This window comes from Astatotilapia calliptera, chromosome 1 (assembly GCF_900246225.1).
Source record: "Astatotilapia calliptera chromosome 1, fAstCal1.2, whole genome shotgun sequence".
NCBI classification, from domain to species: Eukaryota; Metazoa; Chordata; class Actinopteri; order Cichliformes; family Cichlidae; genus Astatotilapia; species Astatotilapia calliptera.
In genome coordinates, this window is record NC_039302.1 from 18,723,892 (window position 1) to 18,741,641 (window position 17,750).

At 42.0% G+C, this 17,750-nt stretch overlaps 1 protein-coding gene across 3 annotated transcripts in view; it reads right to left on the reverse strand.

The window, feature by feature from the left end:
- sbf2 (SET binding factor 2) overlaps positions 1-17,750 on the reverse strand; it is a 106,101-nt gene that overhangs the window by 16,896 nt on the left and 71,455 nt on the right. For 2 of the 3 annotated variants that reach the window (XM_026167752.1, XM_026167761.1), the window contains 13 exons: positions 14,794-14,964; positions 14,224-14,495; positions 13,033-13,205; positions 12,712-12,785; positions 8,031-8,226; positions 7,080-7,207; positions 5,819-5,994; positions 5,549-5,682; positions 5,251-5,452; positions 4,805-5,001; positions 4,478-4,618; positions 2,955-3,038; positions 1,857-1,931 (listed from right to left, as the gene is read on the reverse strand). In XM_026167752.1, the coding sequence (XP_026023537.1) occupies positions 1,857-1,931; positions 2,955-3,038; positions 4,478-4,618; positions 4,805-5,001; positions 5,251-5,452; positions 5,549-5,682; positions 5,819-5,994; positions 7,080-7,207; positions 8,031-8,226; positions 12,712-12,785; positions 13,033-13,205; positions 14,224-14,495; positions 14,794-14,964 (2,023 nt within the window). The remainder of the gene's footprint in view (positions 1-1,856; positions 1,932-2,954; positions 3,039-4,477; positions 4,619-4,804; positions 5,002-5,250; positions 5,453-5,548; positions 5,683-5,818; positions 5,995-7,079; positions 7,208-8,030; positions 8,227-12,711; positions 12,786-13,032; positions 13,206-14,223; positions 14,496-14,793; positions 14,965-17,750) is intronic. The other variant, XM_026167769.1, reaches the window with a different exon arrangement.

Below are 17,750 nucleotides of genomic sequence, written 5' to 3' on the forward strand. Positions count from 1 at the left end.
CAGCACGTTTAAACCGACGGGCTTCGTAATTAAAGTTTACAATGAAAACCGAACACAAGCTGTCCGTTTTCTTTTCCTTCAGACAAGATCAACAATGTAATTGTTCCCACCTGACTGACATACCTGCTGACTGTTGGTTAGACCTTTTATGATTGAGAGACAAACAGGAAATCAAACCACGTCATCACCACTGCTGGGGTGGTCACTTCTGAAATGTAATAGTTTCCAGATAGTCTGCTTGGCAACTTTTTGAATCAAATTAGTGAAAAATAAAAGTTAATTTCTATTTGAATACCCATCTTAAAAATGTCTCCTCATTAAGCTGCAGTTAAATAAGCTTTGCCCAAAGTTAGAACAGTAATTCTAAATGATTATTTTTCCAGGCTGAAGATGAAACGTAATAAAAAGTACTGCTCTTGTCCTTGACGCGGCTAGCTCGTTTTGACTCTGGTCGCCCAGAACTACGAGCACAGATTTGACCAGCAGACAGAAGGTGATGGAAATCTTAAATCTTAGTAAATACTACTAAACATGAATGAATGAATACAGCCCAGATGTTCAGATGTAAACCCTGTAAACAGATTGTGCATTTTCATACGCAAGCAAGGGCCATTACAGTCTGAGCTCCACTGACAAAATGATTTTACTTTAATTAGATTTAGTTTATTTTATATGTTCGAAAATAACAAAATGAGCACAGAATAGGAAGCCCCAAAATATTGGCCACTGCTGCCGTTGGCGGTGGATTTCCAGGTGTTTGTAAGCAGGGATTGTCAAAATCACTTTAGATTGCGGGCCACATGCTTCGATCTAAAGTGGGTCAGACCTGTGAAATTCTCCTTCCTTTCAGTGTAAAGATGTTTAACTACGCATTTAATCCCTGAGGTATCTTAATGTGAGATAAAAGAACTGCAAGTTCAACACTACGTCTAAGAGTTATGAAGAAATGCTGCTGTAGAAAACGAGCGCTTATTTATTTACTAAGAAGTAATTGTGCGAAATTACAGAAAAACTTCTGGTAGGTCCCAGAAAGCCCTCTCAATTATTAAACAGAAACTTTTTGTTAATTCACAGAAAATGCCCTCTTTTAAAAAAATGTGAGCCTATTGTGACAAAAACGAAATGATATTTCTGTATCAGATAGCGACAGGGTCTTTTCTGTCATTTAATTTTAATGTAATTTTTCAAAACCATTGAATGGGCTGGATTGGATTTTTAATCCGGACCTTATGTTTGACACCCCTGCTGTATGATGTTGTGCTCAAATTTGGAGAGAAAAGCATAAAAACCATCATTAACTCCATATTTATTCTATATAAGCGCACTTTATTCCAATTAAAACTACACATAACTAGTTGCTCACACACCACTTGTCTAAACATGCAAAATATCTAAGAATTGTCATCTCAGATCTTTACTCGTCAACTAAATCCTACTCCTTTGAGTCAGGCTTACAGAATATTCAAGCTGTCTTTATTACACTGCAGGATCGCAGGGGCCTCATTTTGTGTGATTCACGATTTGTTGTGCCATAACAAACAGCTCACCCCCCCCAGCCTTAACTTGCCGCTGACTGACCACAGTTAGTCCTGCTGAGCCAACACATTAACAATGGAAAAGACCACATTAGAGCCACCACTTCGGTTTGTGAAAAACCACAGCTCCCAGAGGAGCGCCCACAAAGTCAGTGAAGATTAGCACTGCGTCCCAGAAGGTCTTTGTGAGGCATTTGCAGCACAGTGCACTGTGACCCTCGGCGCGGTTAGTGAGCATTTGCATAGGTTAGGAGTGTTAAAGAAGACGAGAGGTGCTGTTATGAGTGCTGGCAGAGGAGAGAAAGAACAATATCACTATACCTTGATTAGGGATTTTCTCCTTACTGGCAGGCTTTTGGTTTGAGTGAGTGAACAGTTTATCTCTGTACTCAAGCACTGGGTGGATGTTTTGTCGAGGAGACAGGGCGAGGGGGTATGGAAAACACAAATCACGTCAACATCAAATGAACCAACACGACCACCAACCCTACCAAAGATTTCAGATTACAGACTAAAACATGCAAATGAGGATCGGCTATTATTTATTCCGAATGATCGAGTGAATGATGGTTGCATGCATGAATAAGATTGTTTGTGGTTTGGTTATAAATGATGGCGTGAAGACAAAAGGGTCGTATTTAAGCTTGTTTTTTGGGGCTTTTGCAGATAACACATGCAAATAAAACAGTAATTAAATTCACATGAAGTTCAAGGCACAGTTTTGCATGGCAAATCCTCTGGATCTTAAGAGAAGACGTTACATAGCGTTACATAGCGATGGGTTAAGTAAAACCCTGTGTCATCCTTTTAGGGCATTTACCGGTACAAAAAAAAAAGAAAAAAAAAAGATGACTCACAGTTTCAGCGACGCCTTAAAATATTTGACCTTCATCTGACTAACACGTCGGACACTTTGTTTTCAAGAAATCACATTCCAGTTCGAGCACTCATCGCGATGTGTCAGCTTTGACGGTACATTAAGCTTTTATTTGATAAGTTACAATAATGCTAACGTGGCAAGAAATACGGGTCACAGTTAATGCAGTTAATGTAGCCCCAAGTTTCTCTTATGAGATATAAATCCTTAAATTTCACATAATTATATTTCTTGAAGTTGAAATTGGATGCACGTTTATAGCTATAAGGTACAGATGGCCCCAAAGATAACCAGCAAATAGCTGCTTGATGCTTTCAGTCTGGGGAGTAATGCTTCAGAGGTTACCCAACACTCATAATGTACGCTGTAATCACAACTCCTTAAAGTATGGTGTGTCTGAAGAGATGCAGAAAGCACAAATCCCTGTTTGCTCACTTTCTTTCAAATAACTATGTAATTGTAACAGTTCTGGTGTTTCATATTTCACCAGGCAGCAAGGACGCACATGAAGTGCCAAGCAGGAAACAGAGAAAACCACTCACCTCCTCGAGTAAAGCTGTTTGAGAATGGGATGTCTAAATGGACAGGAGCCATCTTTGGCATCCTGGATATTCTCCTTTCACTGCCTGGAAAACATTCACACAGCACACAGGTGTCCATTACAAACACACGGAGTAAACAGTGAGACACGAGTGAGATCTAAGAAACTAAATCAAATTTGATTTTAGGATCACTCATTGTAGCAACTTTTGATCAGACTTAAATCCCAGTTTTCCCATTAAGAACCATCAATGTGACCCGGGTTATTTAAACACATGAAAATTCAGTTAAATCGTAAGCATGCACAGGATTTGTGCTTGTGTGTGTGTGTGCGTGTGTGTGTATAGAGTTTATTCAGGATACAGGCAGAAGGAGGTGAAGTCAGAGGAGATGGATTGTGTGGTCAGTGACCTCAGGCTGTCCTTTGATTCTTACACAACCTTTCATTGTACAAAATTTCCTTCTTAATTTCAATAAATATCACACTCTGTAATGCTCCCATACAGTCACTCTCCCCTATTGCACTCATACACACACAAAGATAAGGTGGTAAAAAAATAACTGCTGACCAGAGCGAACACAGAAAGGAAGAGAATGACTACCTGAGAAAAAAACACACAGAGCCGCAGAAAACTAAAATAACTTTGTGGAGTGCAAGTCTGCAGTTTTTCTGAAGACGTGAACTCTGCATGGCCTCTTGTCCCTTTTGAAACGAACTTGTTCCCCCCGCCCCAAGAAAAAAAAATTGTAGTACAATTATGGTCAGTGTAACGGAGCAATAAACGCTGTAAAGCGGCATACTGTCAGCCACAACCCAAGTAAAAGGTTGTGCTCTTTCTCATGCCCTACAGTTTGACCAACAGCCTTTAACGTTCACTGATAACACTGATGGCAGCCGTCCATTTATTGTACATGTCCTCATTTCAGGCACTCGGCACAGATCATGGGTGTGCCTTTGTGGGAAAATGGAATGAGAGAGACGTCGTCGGTGTTTGACTTACGACGAAGATTTAAGGCTCAGAAATCAAAAGAACAGAAGCATTTTGTCTCCACTAAGTCAGAGACTGAAACAGGAAAAGGAGTCAGATTCTCACATCACTGAGAATACTGAGAGAAGTTTGAAAAAGCCTCGCTGTTGCCAATCTTAAAATTGTGAAACCACAGGAATGTTCGGCCTAAAAGTTGGAACCAGTGAGTCCGTGGTGATGAAAGGAGCTACCTCAAAAAAATGTAAAGATAGTTCTCAGATAGAGTTCACAGATTATAGCTACCACTAATTTCTTCCCATGGAAATGGTCAATATACTATTCTTTGGTTCTAAAATTGATGAAAATGTGGGCTGAAAAATACATTAAGAATAAAACATGCAAACCACGGCATAACTGGGACTGGGTCTACCATCAGCACAGTGGACAGAAAGTAGGAGATGCATTTTAACAAATACCAACACGAATCATTATGAACCTTTATGGTGTTTGTGAGACATAAAATATACAGTGAACATTACAATCTTCTTGAAGTGTACCTGGCGAGAGGCCTATCAGGGAGCGGTTGGTCAGGGTGTTGTTTCCATTCATTTTAAAGTAGATCGGGATGGAGTCCAGAATAGCCTGCAGGTACTTCTCCTGTTCAAGACTACTGGATGAATCTGAGGATGAGGCAGGGGCTAAAAAGAGAAAAAAAGTGAATGACTTCTATAATAAAAGCTGTTTGAATAACAGACTTTGTGATAAGTTTTATAAGGAAGATTTATATGAACATTAAAATTTTTTTTTTTCCACTAGTTGCTTCATCAGAAAACCTGTAATCATTTACAAACAGAACATCTGTGCCTGTCAGCACGTAAGCACACCTGTTGAGGACGGGTTCTGTGACTTGAACAGCCCCACTACACTCTTGCCATGAAAGCCTCCTGAGCGGAGCAGAACGGCTTTGGTGCGCGGGTGTTTCCAGCACACAACAGGCAGACGGTTGTGTCTGAAGCAACGGGCTACTTTGTGTAAACCGCTGTCCTGTACAGCCTGAGGAACAACCAGCAGTCCCGGGTAGCTGTCACAGAGAGAGAAAGTGTTAACATCTGTCTAACATCGGTGAGCTGCTGCAAAGCCACACAAATATGACCGCAATTAAAAAGCCTCCTGCAGAAGTTTGTGTTTTTGCACACAGATAAGAACAATAATTCAGTCAAACATCCCCTCCGCAGGCCTTTTGAGATTCTCAGGCTTGCCTACTTATGAAATCGGTGACATCAGCACATGTAGGGTAAATAAGACAACCTCTAGGCGAGAGGCGGTGTACCTGCGGCACAGCGAGTAGAGTCTGTTCACGGCCGTGATCCTGAACTGCTCGCCGGACTTGGAGCGGGACGAGTTGGCGGTGATGGTGCCCATTCCCAGACGCTGGTAGTCACGGAAGCACGACTGCTCCACAAGCTGCTCCATGGTGGACTTCTCCGAAGCTCTCAAAGTGCTGCTGGGTGGCGGCTCACCATCGTCCGATACTACAACACAAACAGCATTTTCTTCAGTTTGTTTTTCCCCCCTTTCCCATTCTTCCACGTCCAAAAGTCACCACATTAAAATATGTCGCTTCTCACTTGAAATATCGTCATCTTCATGCCAGGTCATTCTGCTGCCTCTGTCATTCTTCTTCAGCGAGGGCTGGCTACCTCGGCCCATGGTGATCTTTCCAGCCCTCTTTGCTCCCTTGACAATCGTCTTTGACAGTGTTCTGCGAGGAGTACAGAGCAGAAATGATTTACTGTGGCATCAAAACCCACTCATAACAATATCTCAGATAACCATGTGTGAGACTGTGTGATTCATGCACGGAAACAACGCTCGGTGAGCTGGCACGCACTACAAACCTGAACCCAGTGTTTCTCTCTTTTTGCTTTGGAAGGATTAGCTGAGGTGCTGTTTGTCCTGCAGCAAATGCAAAGGAGCTGAAGATGGACTGTGGGTAGCGGATTCTCTGCAGGTGCTTCCTGAAGATCTCCACCATCTCTGAGCTCACCTCCTCATCAAAAGCCACTTTAATCAGCTGCAAAAGACAGTTGGTTAAACAGACTGCTTAATCACACAAGCAACGATTCAAATACAGCATTTCAAGTGCAAACTGCAACGGTGAAAAATGAAGCAAAAAATGCTGCTTTATCATTTATGTTTACTCCAACAAGGACCTCAATTTACAAGAAGAACTTCAGGTTGTATTAAAAAAAAGAGGTAAAACGAGCAACTGAGACCATAAACTCACGAGGAAAGAGTGACAATGACACTAATCTGACCTAAGTTCAGTCAGTGCACTTAACCTCTAGACCATGTTTGTGCTGTTTGTGCCTTTGGGGCCATTTTAAATACATAATCTTACACATAATACGGACTGCTGTGTGTTTACTTGAACTAAGAATCCACCCCAGAAGTTGTGCTTTAGTTTTGGTGAATAAAATTTTATTATTTAGCACTAATTAACTGTAATTGCACTTTGATAACCAAGCTACGGAGAGTTATTTAACTTCTCATACATATCTGGTGACTTCTGGCTCCAACACAGAACAAAATGCCAAAAGACCAAAAATGCATGCCACCACAAACCAATCAATGGATGATGTCACAGTGTTTTTTATACGGTGGGGCATCGTGACGCACTTCGGCAAGTTGATTTAAGAGATTTGCTCATCTGTACCAATCTGCCCACATATGGTTTCTGCACAGACACGTACACGCACAGAACAGCACAATAAAAACTGCAGAGATGGCCACACAACTCAAGTGACCCGCACTCACTTCCATCATCCCTGGCAGTAAAAAGACAGGAATGAGCCATAAAATTTTTACAACGGTACATCCAAAGAGTAAAAACACATGCTTGGCTGAAAATTATAATGATGTGCCACACCGAATGTTACGGTGTAATTAGTTGTCCAATCTTTTAGTTTGTGATGTGCTTCTTTTTTTTTTTAGAATCTTTTGCAGCTCACCGAGTAACGAACGAGATCCAGTTCATAAAATAATGTGAAATAATATTTGAGTACCACATATTAAGCTTCAGGCTTCATCCTCTCCCAACCAAGCAATTGAACATCGTGTATTCATGCTAATTTGAGAGAAGCGTGCTTCAGTGTCTACCTGAAACGTTGCAGAGCGGAGCTGCAGGCCTTCCTGCATGTTCTGCTGCAGCTGGTTCTGGATGCTGATCTTCTTCTCTTTGGTCAGAGTGGACACTGGGAAAGCTCTGATCACTGCCTGCTCCCCCACTGCATACAAACACACCAGCATCTTGTTATTATACATACAACCCCAATACTGCATGCCCATGATGTTCAGTCCCTCAGGTGCATTAATGCCGATGGCAGCTAACATATCTGGACAGGTGCCATCCGTGCTGAAAGGTATATACAGGTTTTAGAGCAACATATGCTCCGATCCAGAGTACATATTTTTCAGGGAACACTAAACTGCTTCTATTACAAAAACATGGCTTCATGGTAAAAGACGTGTGTGCTGAACTGGCTTGCCTGCAGTCCAGACCTTTCACCAAGTGAAAACATTTGGTGCATCATCAAATGAAAGAAGACAAAGAAGACCCAGGACTGCTGAGCAGCTAGAAGGTTATATCAGACAACAATGGGACAACATTCCTCTTCCAAAAGTTCAGGAGCTGCTCTCCTCAGTTCCCAGACATTTATGGATTCAATTAGATTCAGTTCAGTTTTATTTATATACCAATGAATCACCACAACAGTTGCCTCAATGCTCTGTGGTTAAAAGAAGAGTGGATGCTACACAGTGATTTCTTGAGACATGTTGCTGCCATCAAATTCAGATTCAGTCTTTTTAAACATTTGATGTTTTTTTATGTTCTGTTGTGATTAAAATACGAGATTAAGAAATTTGTAAATCACTGCATTCTGCTTACATTTTAAACAGCGTCTCAACTCATCAGGATTTGGGTTAGTATCCGATGCCCCTTACTGACAAAACAGACTTTTGCTTTTTTAGTTTAACACTGAAAATTAGCCAATAAAAACAAAACATATGAGTATTTTTCCATTTTATTGAGACTGTTTTTGTACTCACCCAGTGGATCATGTGGGATGCCTTTAAAGATGACGCGGTACGTGGTGAGAAACAGAGCTCCCTCTGCTGGCAAGATGTGCGGGCCCCCAAGGAGGCCCCCTGTGGCCTCCTCCCTGCCATTGGGGTCCAGAAGCACCCGCAGCCCCTCCGCAACCAACTCTTCTCCAGGAAGCAGCGCTGGACGCAGAATCTTAGGCTGAAAGGTAAAAGCATAATAACCCATCACGTCTACAAACACATGCGAGATCCAATTTAGACATTTTTCATTGACAACAAGGTGCTCAAAATTAAGCGCATGTGCGTCACTGAAATCAATTTGTCTTCATAATGTCAAATCACAGCACCGCATGAATTTCTTGGACAAACTTAAGCTACGCACAAACGTCATCATTGAATAAAAAAGAAAAAACACCCCACACATCTTGCAAGCACACTAGTCATCAAACGGCGTTCAGAAATTAAACATCCAACAAAAACAAATTCCTACTCTCTGCGGAGGCCAATTTACCATTTCTACTCTCCTGAAAAACTCATGATCTACTTTTTAAGTGAAAATGTTTCTGTTTTATGCAGCTCACTGAACCGAGTAAGGACTGGTTTTCACTTTATGTCCTCAACATCTGGAAACTGACTGATGTTCTATAGGTGAAAAAAAGTGCATCACAACAGACCTTTGTAATCATATAATTCAAAAAGCAGCTGATACACAGTACATTCTGTTCCCTCTTTTAATCCTTTTGCAATAAAAAACAACAACAATAAAAAGGTGCACTAATGTTACGTTGGAACACATACTTGTATAAGCGGCGTCTTTTAACAGTAAATACCTTACATTTTTGTGCGAATGCTGATTCAGCTGCAATGGCTGAAATTAGTTTCGGTTTAAACTCGCTTTCCCAGAGACGCATGCGACTGACTCATGTCTTTGTTTCGCAATTTGCTTGATAATTAACTGGCTGCCGAGTATCTACTAAAGCAGTATCTACTATACAGTGGGGCAAAAAAGTATTTAGTCAGCCACCGATTGTGCAAGTTCCCCCACTTAAAATGATGACAGAGGTCAATAATTTGCACCAGAGGTACACTTCAACTGTGAGAGACAGAATGTGAAAAAAAAATCCATGAATCCACATGGTAGGATTTGTAAAGAATTTATTCGTAAATCAGGGTGGAAAATAAGTATTTGGTCACCTCAAACAAGGAAAATCTCTGGCTCTCACAGACCTGTAACGTCTTCTGTAAGAAGCTTTTCTGTCCCCCACTCGTTACCTGTATGAATGGCACCTGTTTGAACTCATCATCTGTATAAAAGACACCTGTCCACAGCCTCAAACAGTCAGACTCCAAACTCCGCCATGGCCAAGACCAAAGAGCTTTCGAAGGACACCAGGAAAAGTATTGTAGACCTGCACCAGACTGGGAAGAGTGAATCTACAATAGGCAAGCAGCTTGGTGTGAAAAAATCAACTGTGGGAGCAATCATCAGAAAATGGAAGACATACAAGACCACTGATAATCTCCCTCGATCTGGGGCTCCACGCAAGATCTCATCCCGTGGGGTCAAAATGATCATGAGAACGGTGAGCAAAGATCCCAGAACCACACGGGGGGACCTGGTGAATGACCTGCAGAGAGCTGGGACCAAAGTAACAAAGGTCACCATCAGTAACACACTACAACGGCAGGGAATCAAATCCCGCAGTGCCAGACGTGTTCCGCTGCTGAAGCCAGTGCATGTCCAGGCCCGTCTGAAGTTTGCCAGAGAGCACATGGATGATACAGCAGAGGATTGGGAGAATGTCATGTGGTCAGATGAAACCAAAGTAGAACTTTTTGGTATAAACTCAACTCGTCGTGTTTGGAGGAAGAAGAATACTGAGTTGCATCCCAAGAACACCATACCTACTGTGAAGCATGGGGGTGGAAACATCATGCTATGGGGCTGTTTTTCTGCCAAGGGGACAGGACGACTGATCCGTGTTAAGGACAGAATGAATGGGGCCATGTATCGTGAGATTTTGAGCCAAAACCTCCTTCCATCAGTGAGAACTTTGAAGATGAAACGAGGCTGGGTCTTCCAACATGACAATGATCCAAAACACACCGCCCGGGCAACAAAGGAGTGGCTCCGTAAGAAGCATTTGAAAGTCCTGGAGTGGCCTAGCCAGTCTCCAGACCTCAACCCCATAGAAAATCTGTGGCGGGAGTTGAAAGTCCGTGTTGCTTGGCGACAGCCCCAAAACATCACTGCTCTCGAGAAGATCTGCATGGAGGAATGGGCCAAAATACCAGCTACTGTGTGTGCAAACCTGGTAAAGACCTATAGTAAACGTTTGACCTCTGTTGTTGCCAACAAAGGTTATGTTACAAAGTATTGAGTTGTATTTTTGTTATTGACCAAATACTTATTTTCCACCCTGATTTACGAATAAATTCTTTACAAATCCTACCATGTGGATTCATGGATTTTTTTTTTCACATTCTGTCTCTCACAGTTGAAGTGTACCTCTGGTGCAAATTACTGACCTCTGTCATCATTTTAGGTGGGGGAACTTGCACAATCGGTGGCTGACTAAATACTTTTTTGCCCCACTGTAAGTCAACAGTCAGGTCTGCACCCTGCGCTGCTTCAGCTCCTTCTGGCCTCCACAGTCAGCAGAAACACTCAGTTGTTCCATTGTCACAAATGTGCACGAGGAGGGACGTTAGATCATTCACAACATTTCCCATTAAGGCCACAGCTGACCTGTGGGAACGAAGCTCCAGCCAGGAGATAATAGCTTCTTGTCCTCGAATGAACAGCGAGACCAAGAAGAAAGTCCCTCTGCACCTCATTACTGCTGCGAGCTCGGCTGCTTATTGTTGCTGCACCTTAAAAGCATGCACTGCTTTCCTTCTTTAGGGTTATTGCTGCCATTACTACTATTCAGACTTGTCACAAAGCCAGAGTCGGTGTTGTTTACACACTTTCAGCATGTTTTGGCATGATGCTCGCAGCCCAAGATGGAAGCCTTATCCGACACATAAACATGTGAGTAGCTAACCAAAAGCTGCAGCAGACAGACAGCTCTCCGCTGTGTCCAGGTTGCTCCCTAAGCAGCATTGGCATAATGTTTTAATGCATGTATAATTGTGTGATTTATCAAAAGCTGGCAGGCGTGTGGTAGAGCGAGGTCCAAAAGACTAAGTGGTAAAATATGAAAGCGTGATGATATCTGGAAAACACTGGATGACATTAGCTGGATGCAGAGTTGCAGCAAACCAGACCAAACTGAGCACGTGGACTAAACTAAGAGACATGAGTAAAAGTCTTCATTAAGTCAACAGTGCAGAAGAATACAGTGTTTAAAATTAGTCTGTGGTTGTCTGTGTTAGCTCTGCACAGACTGAAGACCTTTCATCCTGTTTCAGCTATAGCATGCTCCCCTCTGTAACCCCGATTTAGATAAGCGGAGGAGGACAATGGACTGGATGGATGGAAGCATTATGTCAAGTAATCCAGATTTATTTTTCTCAGTTATCAATAAAGCATAGAGTATATATATAAAATATAACCATCGCCACAGTAAATGGTAAATGGACTGATTCTCTCACCCATTCACACAAGCACTTTCTTCTATGCTTTTAAGCGCTTTCTAGCTAACATTCACGCACATTCATACCCTGATGGATGCATCGGAAAGCAACATGGGGTTAGTATCTTGCTCAAGGATATTTGGCATGCAGAGCGGGGGAGCCAGGGATCAAACCACCAACCTTCCGATCAGTAGATGACCTCCTCTACCTCCTGAGCTACAGCCATAGTGACGTCAGCTATTAACCATGGCGGGGCAGAGCTCACTAAGAAACCAGACACGCCATCAGGAAAGTGTTTACTGAGGTCTTAAACAAGTAGCAGTCGATAGACTTTTGTACAATTTGATTTTATTTTGCAATCAAAAGATTCACCCCCTGCTGGCCAGTGGTGAAACTGCAGGATTTAAGGAAGGCTATACCCATCTTTTAAATACAGTCTATGACATAGAACCAGATGCCTCAGATGTGATCTGCTTTTTCATATTTGCCTGTTCAACGAGTTCTTTTGGAATATAACTTTTAGCTTGCGCCTGTTGTTAGATGATAAGTATGTGATGAAAACTTAAATTAACAAACTATGAAAGCGAATTTTTAAGTGTGTTACCAGTGGACTCCTCACCCATTTGTAGTAACTTGCAATAATATGGGTCAAGTTCTCTATAGGTTATTATTATAAATGGAATGAATTGGATCTAAAAAAAAGGTCTGCCCCAATTGATCTAAGGCTTGGCTATTAGACAGATGACTCTAGGCTTTCTCCTGGAAACTACTTGATCAGTTTTCCCCCCTAATTGTACTGTCATTAACTTTGAATGTGCTAACTAAGGCCTGCACAGTGTGAGCTGTAGCTCTTGGGTCTTTTGCACTCTCTCTGAGCATTGCTTTGTCTGAATCAACTGCTGATGATCAATTAATCAAGTGCATTTGATTAGCAGCATCTGGCTGCTGTTTACCCTCCTAATTCCTATGGAGGCAGTAAAAGTGTATTTAGTTTTAATCATTTGAAGACTTTTTCATGTGAATGTAGCTGCATAAATACTGTATATACAGCTGCTGGGTCTATGTAGCATAGAGTCCCAGCAGCTTAGTGAGAAACAGCACTCACCTTCTGAATAGGAGGTAACCTCCTGCTCTCGCGGTGAACCGCCTCCAGCGCCTCAATCTGCATAGCTACAATGCCTGTAGGTCAGAAGCTGGGGTCAGTTACCATGTGTACACACACACACACACACACACACATGCATGTGTGTGCTTTCTATCAGGATGTGTATTTACAGGTTTTGACATGCCAGGAGTTTAATGAGCTCACAGGCCTCTGTTGCTGTTGGCCTGAGCTGAGAAAACACAAATCGAAGGTTTTACTCTGAATACAGCTGAGGGAATCAGGGTGGTGACAGAGAGTGAATAAATACAGTTAGTGCTGTACCTGGGATCATGCTGTGCAGGCTCTTAATGTGCTCCTGTGTCACGCCGCTCTCTGTGCACACCTTATCGATGAAGCGGGCCACAAACCGAACCACAGAGTTGGCGACGTCGCTGTTTTCCGAGTCCTCAAACCCACTTTCAGTATCAAAGCTCTCTGCCACACTGCCAGCAATGCTGCAAACACACACGATGACACAATGAAAATGAGAAAGGTCAAGCCACCATGCCCAGGAGGAGATCTGATCCTAGATGTGAGAGTTGTGTGCTGACAGACATGGATTTAAACATGCACTGTGCTAAAGAGCAGTGAAGGTGAGAGTGATTTGCAGCCTGGCATGAGCTGAGTGCTGATGCCTGGATCGCTGGCTCAGACTCTATTATCCAAGGAGAATGTTTCACATGAGAAACTGATGCAACTTTCCTTTTGGATGCACAAATACTAAGTGATGAAATCCAAATGTCCTCTGTGGGAAGCAAACATGTCTGGGGTGAAAGCAAAAGAAATTGAAAGAACTTTTCCACATAAATACATTCTTGGCTGCAGCTTTTCTCTCATCTTATTATAAATAGAAACAAAACACATTATAAAATAGCGACATTGTGTTCTTGTGCAATTAGGAACATAATATAAAAAACTGCAAAAAGCTACATCCTCCTGACCTTCAGTTAAACAAGAAATGACAACAAGAAAATCTACATGAATACCCTTCGGTTTTCAGGGCAAGACATTTAAGAAGGGGATCTTCCCCTGTTTAATTGTCTCCACAGTTGGTATAGAACATAGGAAATCACTCCCACTCTTAATTTGTTTGGTTTGGGTGAGTACAGCGTAGCTCCAGTATAAGACAACCTGATGGTTTTAAAGTTTCCAGCAGAAGTAAATGAGCCGCACACTTGTTTCGTGCAGTAGCGATGTGAGCCCACAGGATGGATGTGGTCCGGAAACAGAAGGGGAGCTGCGATCCATTTGGCTAAATAGGAAGGTATCATGTAGACCGCAAGCTCTGCCACATCCACCCACATGCTTATCATCACCTTATTAAGAGAAGCACAGATACTCCCAAATCATGAAACCCAACATGGAAGTTTCCTTCCAGATAAGACTAATCGCTCTACCTTGCAAATGCAGAACAAGCCAAAAGACATTAAAAAGGTTGCAGTCGGGTTTAAGATGTTAAACCGCTCTCCTGACCTGTTTGTCACAATGCTGTTACTGCCGCTCTCCCAGTCAGTTGCAGGGGTGTTGCGCAGCAGCTTGTTCTTGCTGCTGTCCAAAGGCACCAGCAGGTAAACCATGAGGCTCGCGTAGTGGATGGCCTGGCTGAACACGGTGCTCTCCTCGTTCTTCACGAGCTCCTGCTGCTTGTCTTTGCTCAGACTGGGCCATAAACGCAGCTGCTCTGCTGCTAGGTCCATGGCTGTCTGCTCTTCATCTCGGTCCGCTGCAGGCACGGCACCGGCATCCTAAAGGAGGTAGAAGCAGAAAATAAACATCTTAACAGCCTGCTCAAAAACTTGTTTTGACATTCATACTGTCTTTGAATGTAACTTTGCTAAAGAAGCCAAATGTCATGGTTTGTTGAGCTACTTAAAACCAAGATTGCTTTGAAAAGCATTATTTTGCATTTATATTCGGATATTTGCTTGAAAATTACATATTAGTAATAAATTATAATAAAATTATTTTCTCACTCTGATTTTTAGTTTAATAGACTTAAAATTGTTACAAAATGTGCAACAGTCCCTCCTATCCCTGTTTTACCTTTAACGTGGCGGTGACGCCCCCCTTTTCCTCCGGGGTGTTAAGATAAAGGGCTCGGATCTGGCTCTGTACTTCGCTGTAGAAAGTGGCTTCCCAGAACTGCTGGTTGGTCCAGATGGGATGGTCCTGTATGCAGGTGTAGGCAAACTGGTTCACTCCCGGAGCCAACTTCTACAAGGCAAAACGGAGATCACACAGTGAGGACAATGTGGACAAAAAAAGAGAAAAGAAGCAAGATTACACAGCAGGCTGTTTGGTGGTTAGTTTTCTATGTGGGGCTGATTTTTCACTGGATTTGTGACCGACACTGTATGTTTGTGTAGACACGCGATCTTGTGTAGAAAGAGAAAAGAGCCCTCGTGAATTTAAATCTTGGGGGTTATTAAATGACTGACTGATGGAGTAAAAACATAAAAAACAACCTAAAACAAACAAAAAAAGGATAGAAAAAAAAAGTTTATGTCAGCTCCGACAGTAAAAGACACTCACCAGATGTTTGACTGTCGGGCTTAAAAACAACGAATGACAGTCTCATTGTTTACAATTAAATATATGTTAGGACAGCAACTGCATTTCCTGTTTTCATAAAATTGAATTCATGTATCAACTAAAAACCTGACAAAGTCAATCAAATCCTTTTTCACCCCCCGTGAGGACAAACACACTGGAGCATGTGGCTCCACAGCCAAACAAAGGCACACAACTTCATTTTAAATTCTGATGGAAATCAAAGCGGGGACGCAAATCATCTGCGGTACTCGGCAAAAGTCTTGAATCAACCCTAAAGAGGCAGACTTTCTTGGAATTTGTAAAGTGCTCTTGAGCAATAGTTCCCCAGCTTTCTGAAAAGCTATCAAAACTTTTCTTTGGACACTGGCTGCTTTTTCAGTATTTTTCAGAAGAATTGAAGAACACCTTCAATTTTCAATCGAACAATGATTCCAAACACACAGACAATGGTGTAAAAGCAAACCTAGATAGAAATAAACGCTCAAGTGAACACCATCAGTCATGGTGTGGTCTCCCCAGAATGGAGATCTCATCATTACCGCAGCAGTGAGGGATCATTTTGAGAGAGAATGGAATTTAAAAAAGGCAGCAAACATCCAAAGAAGAGCTTTAAATGTCTTTCAATAAATCTGGCGATGTATTCCTGAAGGCCACTACTAAAGAAATTACAAAAAAAGTTTACCTAAGAGTTCAGGCTGTGTTCAAGCATAAAGCTGGTGATTCTTTCGTGCTTGTTAGAACTGTACAGACTCTGTTTTTGCCTGATTTACTGTTTTTTCAAAGTATGTTTAAACAGGTTTCAATAAATCATTATAATTTTGTGTGGTTCAAGACTTCTTACTGCATAAACACAATTATCAAGCCATGAAAATACACATTGGACTCAGGTCTAGAGCCTAAACGTTTCTCTTTTTGTTCTCCTGAAGATAAATACAAACGCTCCCCCAGCCTGAGCTAAAATATCCTGCATGCATTATTGGAGATATAACTTCTTAAACAGATAACAACTCCTACTGATGAAGCAGCACACGTTCTTGTGCCTACACTAGTGAAAAACAGTGTTGTTGTTTTTCACTAGTGTAGCCCAAGCAGTGAATCACCTGCTGCTTACAAAAACAGATTCTGAACATACTGTACCGTCCTCAGCACAAGACATGAACGTTGCTGCACACTGTACTGTAATAACACATGTTTAACCACGCTGGAAGTGGTGGGGAAGCAAAAAAATAAATCAATCACGCCACGAACAACACGATCCAAATACAAGCACGGCGTGCCATTAAATTATCATCACAAACCAACCGCCCACAACCGTCCACCTCCCTTCAAAGTCTGACAGCCATATGTAAGGCTGAAGGCTTTTATTAGATTAGCTTCTGAACCCTCCCCCTGAGCCGGACACAACACGGTGGTTTCTATTATCACTTTATAGTTTGCCTTTGAAGGATGAGAACTTTGGAGGTGGGGGTTACTGTAATTATAACAGACAGAACCAAAACAGTTTTATTCCCAGTGAAATGGGCCAGAAGCCAGAAGCCAGGAGAGCTGGGAGCTAATGCCCGCAGCTGCAAGCACATAGCACTGATAACGCAAGTCTTTCTGGAGCTGTGTCTTGTTAGCGGTTTATGGGTGTTAACAGGTCAGCGGTTTTTCTTCATAATTCAGACAAATGTGTTTTTCCGCCTTAATAACACATGTAATTGAAGAAGAGCTGGCAGATATGTCTTACTGTTTAAAAAATGTGTAGGTTAAACCTCTTGAAAGAAAGAATCATTCTGACATGTTGACACACAACCGAAGCCGAGCCCTCCTCCGCTCGTCTAATATTAGATTACCCAAATGAAACCGCTTTTTTGGGAAACATGACTCTGCTGAGCGCAGCAGATTTTCATGAGTTTTCAAGGTGTTTAAAATAAGAAGCAATAACATCCTGCTGGCTGATGACAGAGGCCAAGACAGATTCAAATGATCACAATTTAGAACAAGAATGTGAAATAACAGTGTAGGTTACTAAAGGTCAGCTGTTGTTGTTGTAGCTTTTTACCCTTTATTTAATGTTTTAGGTGCATCATTTTACATTGACTCAAACCATGAATACTGCAGTTATATAGTGCAGCTCTGCAGTGGTAGTGCAGATCCCGCACTGGTTGGGGCATTTCTTTGTGTCTCCACAGGTACCTTCAGCCCCACAGATTAAAGAGGCAGGATATACCATGCAATGAAAGAACTGATATGATATTAAGATATACACTCACTGACCACGTCATTCCACCTGTTCAACTGCTGTTAACTCAAATATCTAAATTAGTCAATCTCATGGCATAAAAATAAACACTGAGGCCTGTAGGCATGGTCAAGACGACATGCTGAGGTTCAGATGGAGGATCAGAAATGGGCACAAAGGTGAATTAAATGACTTTGCTGAACTGCTGATGAACTGAGAATTT